A 15,156-nucleotide genomic window follows, 5' to 3' on the forward strand; every position below is an offset into this window, starting at 1 on the left:
TGATTTGGGCGATGGAATGTATGCGAAATTTAAGGCAGTTTCAGTTTACGTTTGCAACGGATTGTTCTCAACTGGTGAAGATGGTTTCAGAACCAGAGGAATGGCCAGCATTTGAAAGTTACCTGGAAGATATCAAGACTTTGCGACAAAGTTTTGTCAACTCAGAAATTGTTCATGTTCCTAGGACGGAGAACAAAAGGGCGGATAGCTTGGCACGGAGTGCTCGGCAACAACTGTCTTTCGTCGTGCACATGGATGTAGTTTTACCACCTTGGTTTACAGAGTCTACATGAGTCTGTAAATAAAAAAAAAAAAAAAAAAAAAATCTAATGGATTTCAAATGAATACCCAACGGCCAATGCTAGTTTGGTAGCATTGCTCAAGAAGCACAAAAACAAATCCCAATTTAGTTCTTTTAATTTCCTTAAACTCTATAACACGAGTAAAACCGCTGACGAAATAAACGAGTAAACAAAAAGCAAATAAGACTTTGGAAACCTTTTCCATCTCTCTCACGCAAGTAAAAACAACAAGGAAAAATATCTCAATTATTTGACATAGTGTAAATAAAATATTATTACTAGTCATATTCACATTCAAAAGTCCTAATCACATTTGCAAGTCCTTATCAGATTAGGCTAGACTAAAATATCCACCACTCACAATTAAACGCGTGGTAGTTTAGTTAGTCAAAGAAAGCACAAAGTCTTTCAAGTCTCTCAACAACTTTCATAAGAGGAGAAGGAGAAGAGATATCACCAAAACTCAGCATCATTAAGCAATAAAGAAACTTCTCTGCAGCTTCTCCTTCCTCCTTCCTCTCACGCGTTTCAATCCTCTCTATATAACTCTCTTCCCCCTTAAAACCCATCTCAAATTCCACTTCTTTTGAATACGTATTGAAAACCATGGTTCGCTGTAGCAACAACCTCGTCGGTGTACTAAACTTCATCGTCTTCCTCCTCTCGATCCCCATCTTAGCTGGAGGTATATGGCTAAGCCAAAAAGGCTCAACGGAGTGTGAGCGTTTTCTCGACAAGCCCGTGATCGCTCTCGGAGTCTTCCTCATGGTCGTAGCGATCGTTGGTTTGATCGGTTCGTGTTGCAGAGTCACGTGGCTTCTCTGGACGTATCTCCTCGTCATGTTCCTCTTGATCCTCCTCGTCTTCTGTTTCACGATTTTCGCCTTTGTTGTCACTAACAAAGGCGCAGGGGAGAAAGTTTCTGAGAGAGGGTATAAAGAGTATAGACTTGGAGATTACTCTAATTGGTTGCAGAAACGTGTGAACAGTGACAAGAACTGGAGGAAGATTAGGAGTTGTCTTGTTGAGAGCAAAGTCTGTTCTAAACTTGAAGCTAAGCTTGTTGATGAACCTGTCAATAAGTTCTACCAGGAACACCTTACTGCCCTTCAGGTAAACCTTTAATCTTTTTGTCTTATATTTGGTTCGAATCTTGGATCTGATTCCTTGTCTGATTTTTAGGGTTTAGTCAGAACTTTGTTTTTTTGTTTGTCTGCTTGAAAGGGCTTGCAAGACCTTTTTGACCCTTAAAATCTCTTTTGGTGATCTCAAATGTTTTGATTCTGTAACATGTCTTTTAAAGATCCAAACTTTTTTTTTAACACAAAAGGTTTACTTTTTGATCTATAAAGTTTCAGCCTTTTTAAAAAAGAAAAAAAAAATGAGAAATGATTTACGAGTTTAAGTTATGTTCTGTTCTTTTAGCAGTTTTGTATGCTTTTGCTCTTTTTAAGTCTCTATTTTCCACTCTTATGAGACTAGATAGTCTAATAGTATCTGAAGCTGATTCTCTGTGTTATGGTGTTGATGTCTTACTACAACGAATTAACGAATCTTTTTTTGTTTTGTGTTACAGTCTGGTTGCTGCAAACCCGCAGAGAAATGCCAATTCATTTACGTAAGCGCCACAAACTGGACCAAGACGGCCGGGACACACCCTGATCCAGACTGCCAAACCTGGGACAACGCACCAAACAAGCTCTGCTTCGATTGCCAATCTTGCAAAGCGGGTCTCCTCGACAATATCAAGAGCGCGTGGAAGAAAGTTGCAGTTGTTAACATCATCTTCCTCGTCTTCCTCATCATTGTCTACTCGGTTGGTTGCTGTGCTTTGAGGAACAACAAGAGAGATGACAGCTACGGCCGTACTTATGGATATAAGCCTTGAGGGTCTTTTAGGACAGAGATTCGTTCATTGTTCTTTACACATTATTGGAGTTTGCTTTTTTTATGTTTGATGATTCCTATCTTGGTGTTTTGAGACCTATTGCTTGTACAGCTTTCTTATGATACTTATTAGTGTGTTCTGCCTTCTGGCTAAACCATGACATTGATTTATTATATGTTTTCCCTTCATTTTTATTTAAGCATACCATGTTCTCTTGATCTTCTCGTTGAGGAGCAGAGAAGCCACACTAGCTTGTGACAAAAACTCAATACCGATCTTAGCTGTAACATTGAAAAGAATTATGGTAGTTTCTGTATCGCCCCGACTCTCTAATGTTCGAGAGAGATATGGAAGGAACCATGATAGCTTGGTTTAATGGTTTACCTCTCGGGTGTAGACTTGTTATGATTTTCTCTCTCAGTTTTTTTTTTCATACAAAACATTAGAGAAAGAAGCAAACAGGTTGTAAAAATGTTTATTTTTAATATGAATAATGTCACGTTCTTTCAAAACAAAATTGTAAGTTTATGCAAACAACCCCTAAATATACATAACTGCATTTTTTAATTTAATGAACTGGTATAAAAAAAACATTGAAAACTTACTCAAAATTGATGATAGTAGGGATTTTGATGGATCTCAAAATCCACATACAAAATTAGGTTAAGGGTTTCGATTACTTGTATAAGAAAAATGTATAAAAGACTGTGTATTGGTGATTTCGTATGAAGAAATGCATTTTATTAATAATATAAGTAGAAATTAGTATGAATACAAAAGGTATCTAAGAACAAAGACGTATGGAAATATAGTACAACTGTACAAGTAGAAAAGTAGTATACATAAGGTATCTAATAACAAAGACGCGCGTATGAAAGTATAGTATTGCTATAGAAGAAATTGGATCATCTTTTTCTTGCCATTGGTCTTCCTTTTATAGGCCTTCAAGAGATAGTAACGGCGACATGATCTCGGGCGAAGATCAGATACCTTTAAAGCCGTCTTCAATGATTTGACTTATGTTACATTGCAGTTTGAAAGTGGCAGCTCAGCATGGACAGTCTTTTGAGCACGGTATGGGCTTCAGACCTTCGAGGGCACATTGTCTTCTTGCGGGTTTGAAGGACACTGGACCGAGTTCTCAGATCGGGTATGGAGCGGAGTGAAATCCGCCTCTACAGGTATATATGTTGATGAAGGATATAGAGTTGGTTATGGAGAAATAAAGATAAGGGAGAGAAACAGATTGGGCTGATGTTTTTGGTTATTGTTTGTGTGAGTGATTGTTACTCGAGCCCCTTAATTAATGGGTCCAAAAAGCCTGCCACAAAAACTTCACATATGTAATGGATACACCAGTATAAACATGTATAAATTGTAACAATTTTAACTCTTACAACATATACATATGAATACAAAAAATATACAGGATTAGATTAGTTTGTTGTTGTTTGCGCTCTATGAAAATGAAAGTATAATTGTGTCTAAATGAAGATTAGCGCTTTATGAAATCTTTTATATACTAAAGCGCAAGTCGCCTGGCGAATCAGAAATCGACATGTGGCATAGTTTTGAATTTTTTTTTAATAAAAATCTATACGTTCTAAAGTTTTCTAAAACTGTAAAAAACATAAATCCCTTGATTTTCTCTTTATCGCCACTACCACGTTCTAATTTCAAATAAAAGAATTATTATACTTAAATTTCAAGTTCATATCCCTATATTTTTTCACACGACCTCAAACAGTTTTAACTCTTATATAATTTTCAAGCAACTGATTTTGTTCTCCATCTTCTTCTTCTATTATTTTCACCGTAGCTTCTTCTTCATCTTTCTTTTTGTGTGTTTGAGTGTAACAAAAAAAATTACACAAGTTTATGTCTCACCTTTATTCATAATTCTTTTTTGAAAACATGCCTATTCAAATTAGTTTCCTTCTTAACTTAACACTCTAATTCTGTTTGCATGATTCAGGCTGAAGATGATATTTAAGAGATTCCTATTTCGAAACTTTTTTTTTTCAAAAAACGAAACTCAGACTTTGTCAACAACTTAGAAAACCGTAGGTAAATCTGAATCTACTATGTATAAATTGATATTTACAAATCTGTTTGTTATTGTTTGACTATTTCCTAATATATTTTCTTAATACATAGCATATTCAACTATTTTACAAATCTGTTTATGAGTTTTTTTTGGATAAAAATCTGTTTATGAATTTACTGTATACAAATTGACTATCGAATTCATTATGTCTTATCTTTGATGTTCCAGATTTTTTTGGACCGTAAAGGTAGAAGAAAGAAATGGAGAAGAATCCAAACATGTTTTGAGAAAAAAAAAAGAAGAATCCCAAAAAAAAAGAATCCCACAGGTTCAAAATAATATCTTTTTTCTTTTATCACTAATTGAGCATTTATATTTCTATCGTATTCCAAATATCAAACTTAAGAATAACTATTTTCAATACAGTTTAATGTTTTCGTAATTTATTTTAGCTTCACTTTATTATATTAAAAATAAATCTATTTATATTTTAAAGACAAATATAAATAAAACTAAATGGATCAAATGTAGTAAGTTTTAACTATATTTTTATGCATAGTTATATATTAATTTGGTTTCTGTTAAAAAAAATTCAGAAAAATATAAGAATTATACTTTACACATCTAATTGTTTTGTTTGAACGCTATATTTCTAATTTTAGATTTCCATTGTATTCGACCCTAGCAAAATGACTTATAAAATATAGCTCTGATAATAAGCAGAATATTAGAATTTGGCAAAATAATTTAAATGCAGTAAAAACTGGTGCGTGCGTAGCACGGGCGATTACACTAGTACATATGAAAGTGTATACTAGATCCAAATTATACATATGAAAATATTTTTTATCATCAGAATTTATATTTAGAAAATTGTAGTTCAAGTAGAGTTGCGTCTAAATGAAGATTAGCGCTTTATGAAAATGAAAAAAAAAAAATGCAAACGTGAAGAGAATATGAAGAGGAAAGAAGTTGGCTCTCACGAGGTCCATGTTTTTTGGATCTTGCTTTCTTTTACGTAATTAGGATAACATAACGTGAAGAGATCATGTAGAGGTTACATGTTTATTTTGCATCTTGCTTTCTTTCTAAAAATCCATCGGTTAACATATATAATATCTCTATATATTAGACAAACGACAAATAGCCCGAGCTAGAAGAAGTTTGTCTTGATGAAAAATGGAAGCTCAAATTCTGTTTCTCTATTTCTCACTCCTCGCTCTCTCTCTCAACTTCTTATTTCAGTATCTCAAGCCGAGGCTAAGCCGCATGCTCCAGCCTTCTCTTGAAACTCAAGCCAAGGCCGCCATTTTATCAAGAAAAGAAGTAGCCGAGTTTCTTGATTCTCCCATTGTGGAAGTAGTAGAAGAGGATCAAGAAGATGAAGATATCTATACGATTTCTTGTTCCACGTTTGATTTTGATCCATACATGGCGAGCAAAGCCGAAGCAGTGAACAAAGCTCTAGACGAAGCCATACCAGTCGGGGAGCCACTCAAGATCCACGAAGCCATGCGTTACGCGGTTCTTGCAGCCGGAAAACGTGTAAGGCCTATTCTCTGCCTCGCTTCTTGCGAGCTAGTAGGCGGCGAAGAAAACGCCGCGATGCCAGCGGCTTGTGCGGTTGAGATGATACACACCATGTCTCTTATCAAAGACGACTTGCCTTGCATGGACAATGACGACCTGCGTCGTGGGAAGCCCACCACTCACAAAGCCTTCGGCGAAGGAATCGCCATTCTCTCCGGAGGAGCTCTCTTGTCTCTTGCGTTTGAGCACATGACAACGGCTGAGATATCCTCGGAGAGAATGGTTTGGGCGGTCAGGGAACTGGCTAGGTCCATTGGAACTAGAGGGTTGGTCGCGGGACAAGCCAAGGACATAAGTAGTGAAGGTTTGGAGTTGAACGACGTCGGTTTAGAGCATTTGGAGTTTATCCATGTACACAAAACCGCTGTTTTGTTGGAAACTGCTGCGGTTCTTGGAGCCATTATTGGTGGTGGGTCTGATGAAGAGATTGAAAGTGTAAGAAAGTTTGCAAGGTGCATTGGATTGTTGTTTCAGGTGGTGGATGATATTTTGGACGAGACCAAGTCGTCGGAGGAGTTGGGAAAAACCGCCGGAAAAGATCAGCTACTTGGAAAGCTGACGTATCCCAAGCTGATGGGGTTGGAGAAATCTAAAGAATTTGTTAGGAGATTGACTAAAGATGCACGTCAACATCTCCATGGGTTTAGTACGGAGAAGGTGGCACCTTTAGTAGCTCTTACTAATTTTATTGCCAATAGAAATAAATGAAGTGTTATGTGTTTTAGAACTTTGATAGTTTGTTTCCTTGTGTCGGGATTATGTATACATGCTAAACTAGTGTGCTTTAAGTGTAACCACATTTTTATATTTTTATTTTAAAATTTGTAAAAGGCAAAACTTGAAACGTAAATCCATTTGCCTCTTTTGTAAATCTGTGCCAGTAAAGCAAAACGCCCTGTCGTCACAGGCTGCTAACTCAGCTTTGCTTCTTCCTCCTGATGCCATGTGGACAGTTTTTTTGAAAATAGACTCGTTTTGTTTGTCAATTGAAATCGTTCCGAGTCGTGTCTGTAAGGATCTTTTAATTGTTTTCGTTACTTTGCAGCAGAGTTATTCGTATATTTCTTGGACCTCAATTAACATTTTTTTGGGTTTACAAAGTCCATCTCTAAAAAAAATCATTCATAGTGGCTTGGACCCGTTCATTTAGGTCCGATAGCTATTCTCATCAAATATTTAGTAGTTTTTTTCCTGCGCGGGCACAAAAATTTACCCTAAATTTCACACTATAATAAAATAACTCTATTATAAAATTAAATTTACTTCAATAGTTCATTTTATAATAGAGTTACTCTATAATAAAGTGAAATATAGAATAATATTGTTTTTTCACTCTAAATGGAATGAAAAAGCAACATTATAGAGCGAAAAAACAACATTATAGAATAACTCTATTATATATTGAATCAATCGAGCAAATTCAATTTTACAATGGAGTTACTCTATTTTAATGTGAAATATAAAGTTGGAAATGGTTTAAAAGACATATAAACATCTCGCGGGGCCTATGAGGTGTTTCTCTCAGTTAAACCAATCAGATTATTATTCCTCGTGAGACTTATTCACAGTCGAGCAAGTTCCTAGTGATACATTGTTTCTGTTTGGTTGAGACAGTCTGATTGGATTTCAGTTGTATCGACATGAATTATTGTAGAGTATCAATTATTATCACCATTCAAAGATATATTTTTGTCACCAACTTAAAACTCTGATCCATTCCTTTTAGCCACTTGAGTTTTTTAAAGCCTAATGCCAAACATCTTTAAAAACATTAAATAATCCGACACGAATATTAGTACTTTCGTACATTATACTTTAACGATCGATAATCCATTTGCTGTCTTAAACATGTTCCCGTCTTGTTTTATTTATTGTAGACAAAATATAAATCAATTAATGGTGTATAATCTATGGTTAACTGCATCCAATCCGTTTTGAAATTTCAGTATCTTAACGTGATGAAACAAGCAATGTGAAAACTTTTGGATATGCATTTTTATTTCATATGTTGGTTGATTGGTTCGACTGTGGCTTTAAAAATTTAGCTGTAGATGTTTACCTGTAGATAAATCGGTTGTAGCTGTAAAGTTGTTACCGTAGATTTTTTCTGCAGAGACTTTTGATGTACTTAAATTTGTTGTAACTGTAAGCTGTAGGCTGTAGATATTTTAAAATAAAATATATAAAATATGTGTTGTATATATAAAATTATTATTTTATATCAATTAAAATGTTTTATATTAATATTTTAATAAATTATCAAAAAAATTGTAATCTAAAATGTGATATGTATATAATATTTATATTATTTAAATATCTTAATAATTTAAAAACACTCAAATTCAAAATTAAAATATTTATAAAAGTTTTTATTATGATTATATAATTTATTTGATATTATAGATATTTTTTTTCATTTACAGATTTTACAGCCTATAAAAAAAAGATATAGGGTTTTTGCCTAAAACACATAAGAAAAAGTTTTTTTTTATTTTTTTTTGTTGTAATTTTAAAAATAAAGTTAAAGCATGATTGATAAAACTAAATAAAAACTTGATGTAGACTTTAATTTTTAAAAGTAAAGTTACAACATGATTGATAAAATTTAGTGATTTAAAAATAAATAAAGCTAAAATCTGGAAATAAAGCTCAACCAATCACTCCCGTTATCTTTTGATTTAGTAATCTTTCTTATCATAATGTTTGTTTTTTTATTATACATTACTCTTGTTATTTTTGACCCAAAAAAAAAAGAAAAACAAGAAAACAAAATTGATAACTGTTCACGATGTTGGTGCTCGAGCAAAGGCCCTTTGGCCCATATCTTTTGGTAGATATTTTATTAAAATCTTTTTTGGGTGTAATTATTAAAATAACTTGTCGTATTATCTCGCAAAATATGATTTTCTGACGTTATCTTATATTCAAAACTAGGAATATATAATATATACACGAATCAAGGATAAATCAATGAAGATTTATGAATTTGAAATTTCCTTTGTTATTAAAAAACAAACACCACAAAAGAGACATAATAGAGAAAATAAACGGGTTTAATAAAGGGCTTATTTGCCAACTAGCCATATTTCAACAACAAATTAAGAATTGATTTTGACATTATTAGATCTCATAGCATTTATGCAATACTTTTCAGGTTTCGTCATTCTTTTGAACCAGTTGCCAGTAATTATCTTTTCTTCCAGTAATCTCAATTTTTCTTTTTAGATTTATAAGAAAACGACGTTGATGATTATTGCGGAAGAGGTAGTGGTTAACACACCAGTGGTGACGGTGACTACAAAGATGGTGGCTACAGTAGGAGTGATTACGGATGAAACAGAGGTCGTCAATCCAAAAGAATCAGTCATCTTTCATATAAAGATTACTATGACTGCGATGATTGGAGAAACAAATAATGTTATGGAAAAAGATAAACATAGTAAATAGAATAGAATATTCTAAATGGTATAGTTCGTATTGATGAAATTTTAAAATGGTTTAATAATAGTGGAAGTTGCTTACTCTAAGGTCAACCCAAACTTTTTATAAACTAAACCCAAAACACTAATTACTAAACCCTAAGAGAAAATATAAACCCTAACCCAAATGTCAAAATAAACTCAAAAATTTAAATATACAAATAGAATAGTAACAAACAAATAACATAGTACATATTGTTCAAATTTTGAAATATTTATGATTACAGGGAAAGAAGTAATGTTTACCCAATGTCAACCTAAACCTTCTATAAACTAAGCCTAAAACACTAATCACTAAACCCTAAAAGAAATATAAACCATAACCCAAATATCAAATATGCAAATAGTATATCATAATATGAAGCATTATCAAAATAGAGTAGTAACAAATGAAATAACATAGTACATATTAATGTTCCAAATTTTGAAATGTCTATGATTACAAGAAAGAAGGTAATGTTTACCCCAAAGTCAACCCAAACCTTTCATAAACTAAACCAAAAACACTAATCACTAAACCCTAAAAGGAAATATAAACCCTAACCCAAATATCAAAATATGGACATAGTACATAATATGAAGCATTATTAAAATAGAATAGTAACAAACGAAATAACATAGTACATATTGTTCAAATAGCATACTACTACTTGAAACTTACTGAACAAACAAGGGCGCCTTCACCGTAACACCGTCGTGGTCTGTAGATTTCAGAAGCGGAGACGACATATGTAGCAAAGATTATGGATTTGGAGGTGGTTGTGGAGGCTTTGGAGGGGCAATGATAAATGTGAATATGAATAAGGAGATAATGATTATAAAAAAAGGATATTGATTAAACAAAAAAGATAGTGATTAAGTGGCTATAAATACAAAACACAACGTAGAGTTGGTGATAACGTATTGTAAACGTGACGGAGGATAAGGTGGTAGGAATGGAAGAAGAGTTGTGGTAAGTGATAATAAAAAAAGAAGAAAAATATGTTTTTCTCTTTCATTAACCGGAGACGAGGGACAATATAGTATATATTACATAAATAAAAGAGATACTTTTTTTTGGACTAGATATTTAATTATGGTTTATTTTATAGCTATACAGTCCAATTTTCATTTAATAAATATGCAAAGGAAAACAAGCAACATTATTGAAACAGTGTAGTACTACACTACTAATATAACTAGACTTAGTTGATTAAAAAATAAACTCAAGAGCTCTTGATGAGAGATTTTTATTTTTATTTTTATATTTTATATATCGTCCCAATTGAGTATAAGTTTCAAAATACAATGAAAATCGAATAAAATACATACGAACTTACTATCTGTACATTTCCGCCGGACACGTAGACGGGTCACTTTCCAATTTTGAACCCAACACGAACGAAAGACACACAACCAATCTGTTTATCATTACTCTGAATCTGACTTCCATTTCAATGGCTAGATCAGTTATCCGCTTTCTCCTACCTGTTGCATCTTCAACCATCAACAAAATTTTGAATTTACCACCTACCAAAAACAGGTCTAGATGGCAGCTGCCTCATTGCTTAAAATGCTCTCAACCTGCACAAATAAGGAAAGGAGGTACCCCAACAAGATAGACCAACGAACTACACCAGCGCAAGGATGGGTTACTCCTAGCATATGGAGTCATCGATGAGCATCTCGAGTTAGAAAACACCCGGCCAACCAAATGTCACCGCCATATGCATGTCTTTGAGAACCGAAGGATGGTTCTTGATAGTGACCGACCGACGAAACTTCAGTGACAAACAAAAAATTGAAGCAAACCTTCTCTTCGACGCTGCTTGATGGCCTAAGAGATCAAGATCAGAAAAAACAAAATAGATCAAGATCAGAAAAAACAAAATAGATCCGAGAAACAAATTTTAATAAACATAAATTTCAAATATTACTTAAAAATATTTAAATAAAACTGGTGTAAACAAATTTTAGTAACTATTTTTGAGAATATTAAACATCAAACTTTTCTATTAAAAAAACATCAAAATCTTTATAAAGAAAATGAACATTTGGGGAGTCTCTATCCAGATGATGTCTGATGAGTACCAATTGCATAAGACTTTAAAATAGATTTGTAATCGTATAATTATTAGTCAGCGTTACCATCAGGCCGAAGTCAATGTTGATAACGTAGGATTAATTACTTGTTAGACCTAATTAACCAAAATTAATTAATTAATTAGGTTAAATATCTCAGACCATTTGCTAATGTAATACATTTATATTTTTTTTTTCTCTTTGCCAAACTAAATTTTCAATTTGCGGACATGCTTGTCAGTTGTCACTCCAATAAAAGCTAAGAAATTGTTTTTTATATTTTATTAAGAATTTCGCCGCAGAGAAACCTAGGATAATTATGATCTAAAAGCACAAACGTATGCCCAATTTGTTTATAGTTGCATATATCTTTCTTTTTGCACAAAAAGGTATATGCACTAATTAGCCTAGTTTTAAATCGCAAAAAATAATTTTAAATTTTAGTGTGTTGTACTTGTATATAAATAACAGAAAAAAATTAAAAATGTTTTATACAAATAGCATATTATTTTCTATGATAAAATATTATTTTTGTATGATTTGATATCACATTATTTACTATTAAAAACGCACAAAATATTATGAACGCACAAAATATATTATTTATTTACTAAAATTTATCCGAGCTATTTATAATTATTTATAGCATTGAAAAAACTTACAAATACATACAACTTATTTATCATCAAGTATGTTTTTGTAAATACGCATCTCCAAGTAGACTATTTAGCTTAATTAACCCACTTGTCTCTCCATCTGTTCTACTTGTTCGCATATTCTTTACGGCATGTTCCTCAAACATTGGAATCTAGAAACCACAATTATTTTTTCCTGATTATTTCTCATAACTAGTATAAAAGATCGGTATGAAATAAAGATTTTTCGCCTCAACAACTTAAGTAATTACCCTGCTTTCTCACTATAAGGCTTCTTTATATGTTTTATACACAGTGATTAAAATACTCAAAATTTGTCATACTGTTTGTTAATATACAGCTATATAAGTACTTGATTTATTAGATTAAATAATAAAAAAAATTCAAAGAGACTATAGAAAATATATACAGATGCTTTCTATGTAAATATGAAGTATTGGAAGAAAGTAATTTTCAAATTAATCTAGGAAATTAGTTTTAACAATATATTTTAATCTAGTAAATTAGTTAAAAGTAAAACGAATAAAAAACAAGAAAAATACGTGGAACCACGTTCGCTTACACGCAAAAGACTTTTGGTTTCCTACTTCTTCTGCTCTGTTGCCGTTGTGAACAAATTTTAGTTTTCCAAAATGAATTATTAATTTAATAAGAAAAGTATTGGACGGCTGTAACACCACCGCATGCTAACACCATTCATAACCCAACACGTGTACGGCTATTAATCCTCAGTATCTCCACGTTTCTCGCAAGAAGAAATCGTTTCGAAAGCGAATATTCGGTTGTAAATTGGTAATAATGAATTTCTCGTGTACGTTCTGATATACGCTGACGTGTACGTGTCCTTTTTATTTGTATTTAATTTTAATTTAACTTTAAATCAAACAGTATATAAACCCTTTTCTCCTCTGTTCATATTTCATTCATATTTTTTAAAAAACATTTATATTTATTTTTGTTTTATATCTCTTTTTCTCTCTCTCAGGGAGAAAAGAAAATTTGTTCGTTCATCGATCAATGGCGATGAGGAAGCTTTTGACGAAGCGTCTCTTCAGCATCTCGAATCAAGCCTCGCAGAGCCTAACGAACTGCCGCATCTCGTCCTCTTCGTTGGCCGTACGAACAAGAGTCCCCAAGGAATCAGGAGACGCCAGAATCGCGCCGGAGCCCGGAGACTCCTCGATCTCGCGCCGGTTTCTGCACAACACGGCCATGATTCGGCCGGAGATCATGCAGATGCCGGTGGGAGAGAGCCTGATCGAGAAGCTCCGCGAAATCGACGGAAGCAAGGGCAGAATCCGATTGGACGGCATTGCTCCGCCGACGGAAACGGAGACGCCTAGTTTGACGGTGGAGGAGACGAAGAAGCTTCTCAGAGCTGCGCAGATCGAGATCGTGAAAACGAAGCTGAGAGAGACGGGGAAGAGCTGGATGGCGTATGAGGAGTTTGTTAGCGTTTGCGGCGAAGCGTCTTCGGATCTGGATCATGGGGCTAGGATAGCGAAGATGCTTGATGATTCGGCAAACGTCATCGTTTTGGGGGATTCTGTTTGTATAAGACCAGATCAGGTACTTTTCATTTTTTCTCTTTTAACTCGTATGGATCAATGGTAATTATGAAATGAATGTATGCAGCTGTTTGATTTGAACAGATTGGGAGAGATCTCCAATTAGGTTTCCTGAAAAGTTTTTTGTTTTTTTTTCTTTTCGATTTTGAATACCGAGAACTGATACTATTTTCCATGGGTTGTATCTCTTTTTCTTTTGGTTCCAATTCAACAGGAGATTCAGAAAACCTCTGTTAACCAGAGTGTTAGGAGGTTCCCAAGTTTGAGCTGGTGATTAGCAGAGCAACCGTTTCTACAGAGACCCAAACCAAAACAAAAAAAAACCATTGCTTGGATTACGTTAACTTGAGTCAAGAACCTGATACCAAAACCTAAAAATAGATTCTAAAGAGAGAGTGAGAAAGTTGTAGAAGCTTTAACAAGTTCTTTTGGGTATTAGGATAGTGAAAGTGGAAAACTTTATCAAAAGGATTGTGTTTTAAGTGGAGAGATAAGTTTTCTCTTGTCAATAGTGTTCAAGATCTTGAGTAAATTTGGGTTTTTGGGATGGGTTCATTTACTTAATTTTTAGTGCTAATTGTGTGTGTGTTTTTGAGTGCTAATTGTATGTGTGTTTAAAGTGCTAATTATGTCCGAAAGAAGGTGATGGAGGTATTGTTTTACCCAGACGTTTTCTGTTTTTGTCTTTTGCCTTTTGTGTCTGATCAGGTTACAAAATCCATTGAAGGCTTGCTTCCATTGCCCAAGGTTCGTAACCCGAATGACCCACGAAGGATCGAGTTAAAAGAGCTGGAAGCAGCGAAGGCAGTGATCGATGTGAAAGCCCACTCTTTGGTGCGGAGAGAGCTCTGGGCTGGTCTGGGTTACTTGATCCTGCAGACCGCGGGGTTCATGAGGCTAACGTTTTGGGAGCTCTCGTGGGATGTTATGGAGCCGATCTGTTTCTATGTCACGTCTATATACTTTATGGCTGGGTATGGTTTCTTCCTCAGGACATCGAAAGAGCCTTCCTTTGAAGGGTTTTACCAAAGCAGGTTCGAGGCCAAACAGAGGAAGCTGATGAATGTTCAAGAGTTTGATGTTGAGAGGTATGATGAGCTGAAGAAGCTGTTTTGCCCTAAGGCTTCAGATCGTGTTTCCAAGATTCTTGGAACTATCCAGAGTTAGATTTTTGATTAGACGAGTCAATGTTGTTGTGTCTGATTTTTCCTAACTAGAGGATTCTACCCACCAAAAAAAAGAAAAGAATAGGTAGATGAAGTTCTCTAGTTTTCATTTTTCCAAAGAAAAAAGTGTTCGAATTATTGCGGCTTGTGTAACATCAGGGAAGAGTTATGTTCTTCGTTTTCAAGGTTTTCCATTTATGAGATTGATCTAAAATGTAACCATTATGTAAATATATAACATGCAAGTGTTTGAAATATAATACAAGAAAAGTTATTATTCCTTTGCCTGTCAACAGAACTCTGGTGAGCTGTAATCGAAAATCTGACTTGTAGCCAGGTATGCTATCTACCACAAAAGATAATAGATACAAAGGGCAACTCATTTTCATATTGAGAATA

General features: G+C 34.0%; 3 protein-coding genes across 3 annotated transcripts; all 3 read left to right on the forward strand.

Moving 5' to 3' along the window:
* The first annotated feature begins 663 nt into the window (after positions 1-663).
* Positions 664-2,384, forward strand: LOC106312592 (tetraspanin-8). Its single transcript, XM_013750160.1, has 2 exons — positions 664-1,415; positions 1,879-2,384. The coding sequence occupies exons 1-2, from the start codon at positions 909-911 to the stop codon at positions 2,188-2,190; spliced, it is 819 nt and encodes a 272-aa protein (XP_013605614.1). The 5' UTR covers positions 664-908; the 3' UTR covers positions 2,191-2,384.
* Positions 2,385-5,347: 2,963 nt separating this feature from the next.
* On the forward strand, positions 5,348-6,769 carry LOC106312591 (heterodimeric geranylgeranyl pyrophosphate synthase large subunit 2). Its single transcript, XM_013750159.1, has one exon. The coding sequence runs from the start codon at positions 5,417-5,419 to the stop codon at positions 6,533-6,535; it is 1,119 nt and encodes a 372-aa protein (XP_013605613.1). The 5' UTR covers positions 5,348-5,416; the 3' UTR covers positions 6,536-6,769.
* Positions 6,770-12,944: 6,175 nt separating this feature from the next.
* On the forward strand, positions 12,945-14,949 carry LOC106312319 (calcium uniporter protein 2, mitochondrial-like). Its single transcript, XM_013749795.1, has 2 exons — positions 12,945-13,592; positions 14,300-14,949. The coding sequence occupies exons 1-2, from the start codon at positions 13,041-13,043 to the stop codon at positions 14,756-14,758; spliced, it is 1,011 nt and encodes a 336-aa protein (XP_013605249.1). The 5' UTR covers positions 12,945-13,040; the 3' UTR covers positions 14,759-14,949.
* Positions 14,950-15,156: the final 207 nt, after the last annotated feature.

Source organism: Brassica oleracea, chromosome C8, assembly GCF_000695525.1.
Source record: "Brassica oleracea var. oleracea cultivar TO1000 chromosome C8, BOL, whole genome shotgun sequence".
Taxonomy (NCBI): Eukaryota; Viridiplantae; Streptophyta; class Magnoliopsida; order Brassicales; family Brassicaceae; genus Brassica; species Brassica oleracea.

Bases quoted from the DNA above. Each gene is read 5' to 3' on its own strand.
- LOC106312591 (XM_013750159.1), top strand. From the start codon at position 5,417: ATGGAAGCTCAAATTCTGTTTCTCTATTTCTCACTCCTCGCTCTCTCT.
- LOC106312319 (XM_013749795.1), top strand. From the start codon at position 13,041: ATGGCGATGAGGAAGCTTTTGACGAAGCGTCTCTTCAGCATCTCGAAT. The intron at 13,593-14,299 runs GTACTTTTCATT...GTGTCTGATCAG, and splicing joins TTTGTATAAGACCAGATCAG to GTTACAAAATCCATTGAAGG.
- LOC106312592 (XM_013750160.1), top strand. From the start codon at position 909: ATGGTTCGCTGTAGCAACAACCTCGTCGGTGTACTAAACTTCATCGTC. The intron at 1,416-1,878 runs GTAAACCTTTAA...TTTGTGTTACAG, and splicing joins AACACCTTACTGCCCTTCAG to TCTGGTTGCTGCAAACCCGC.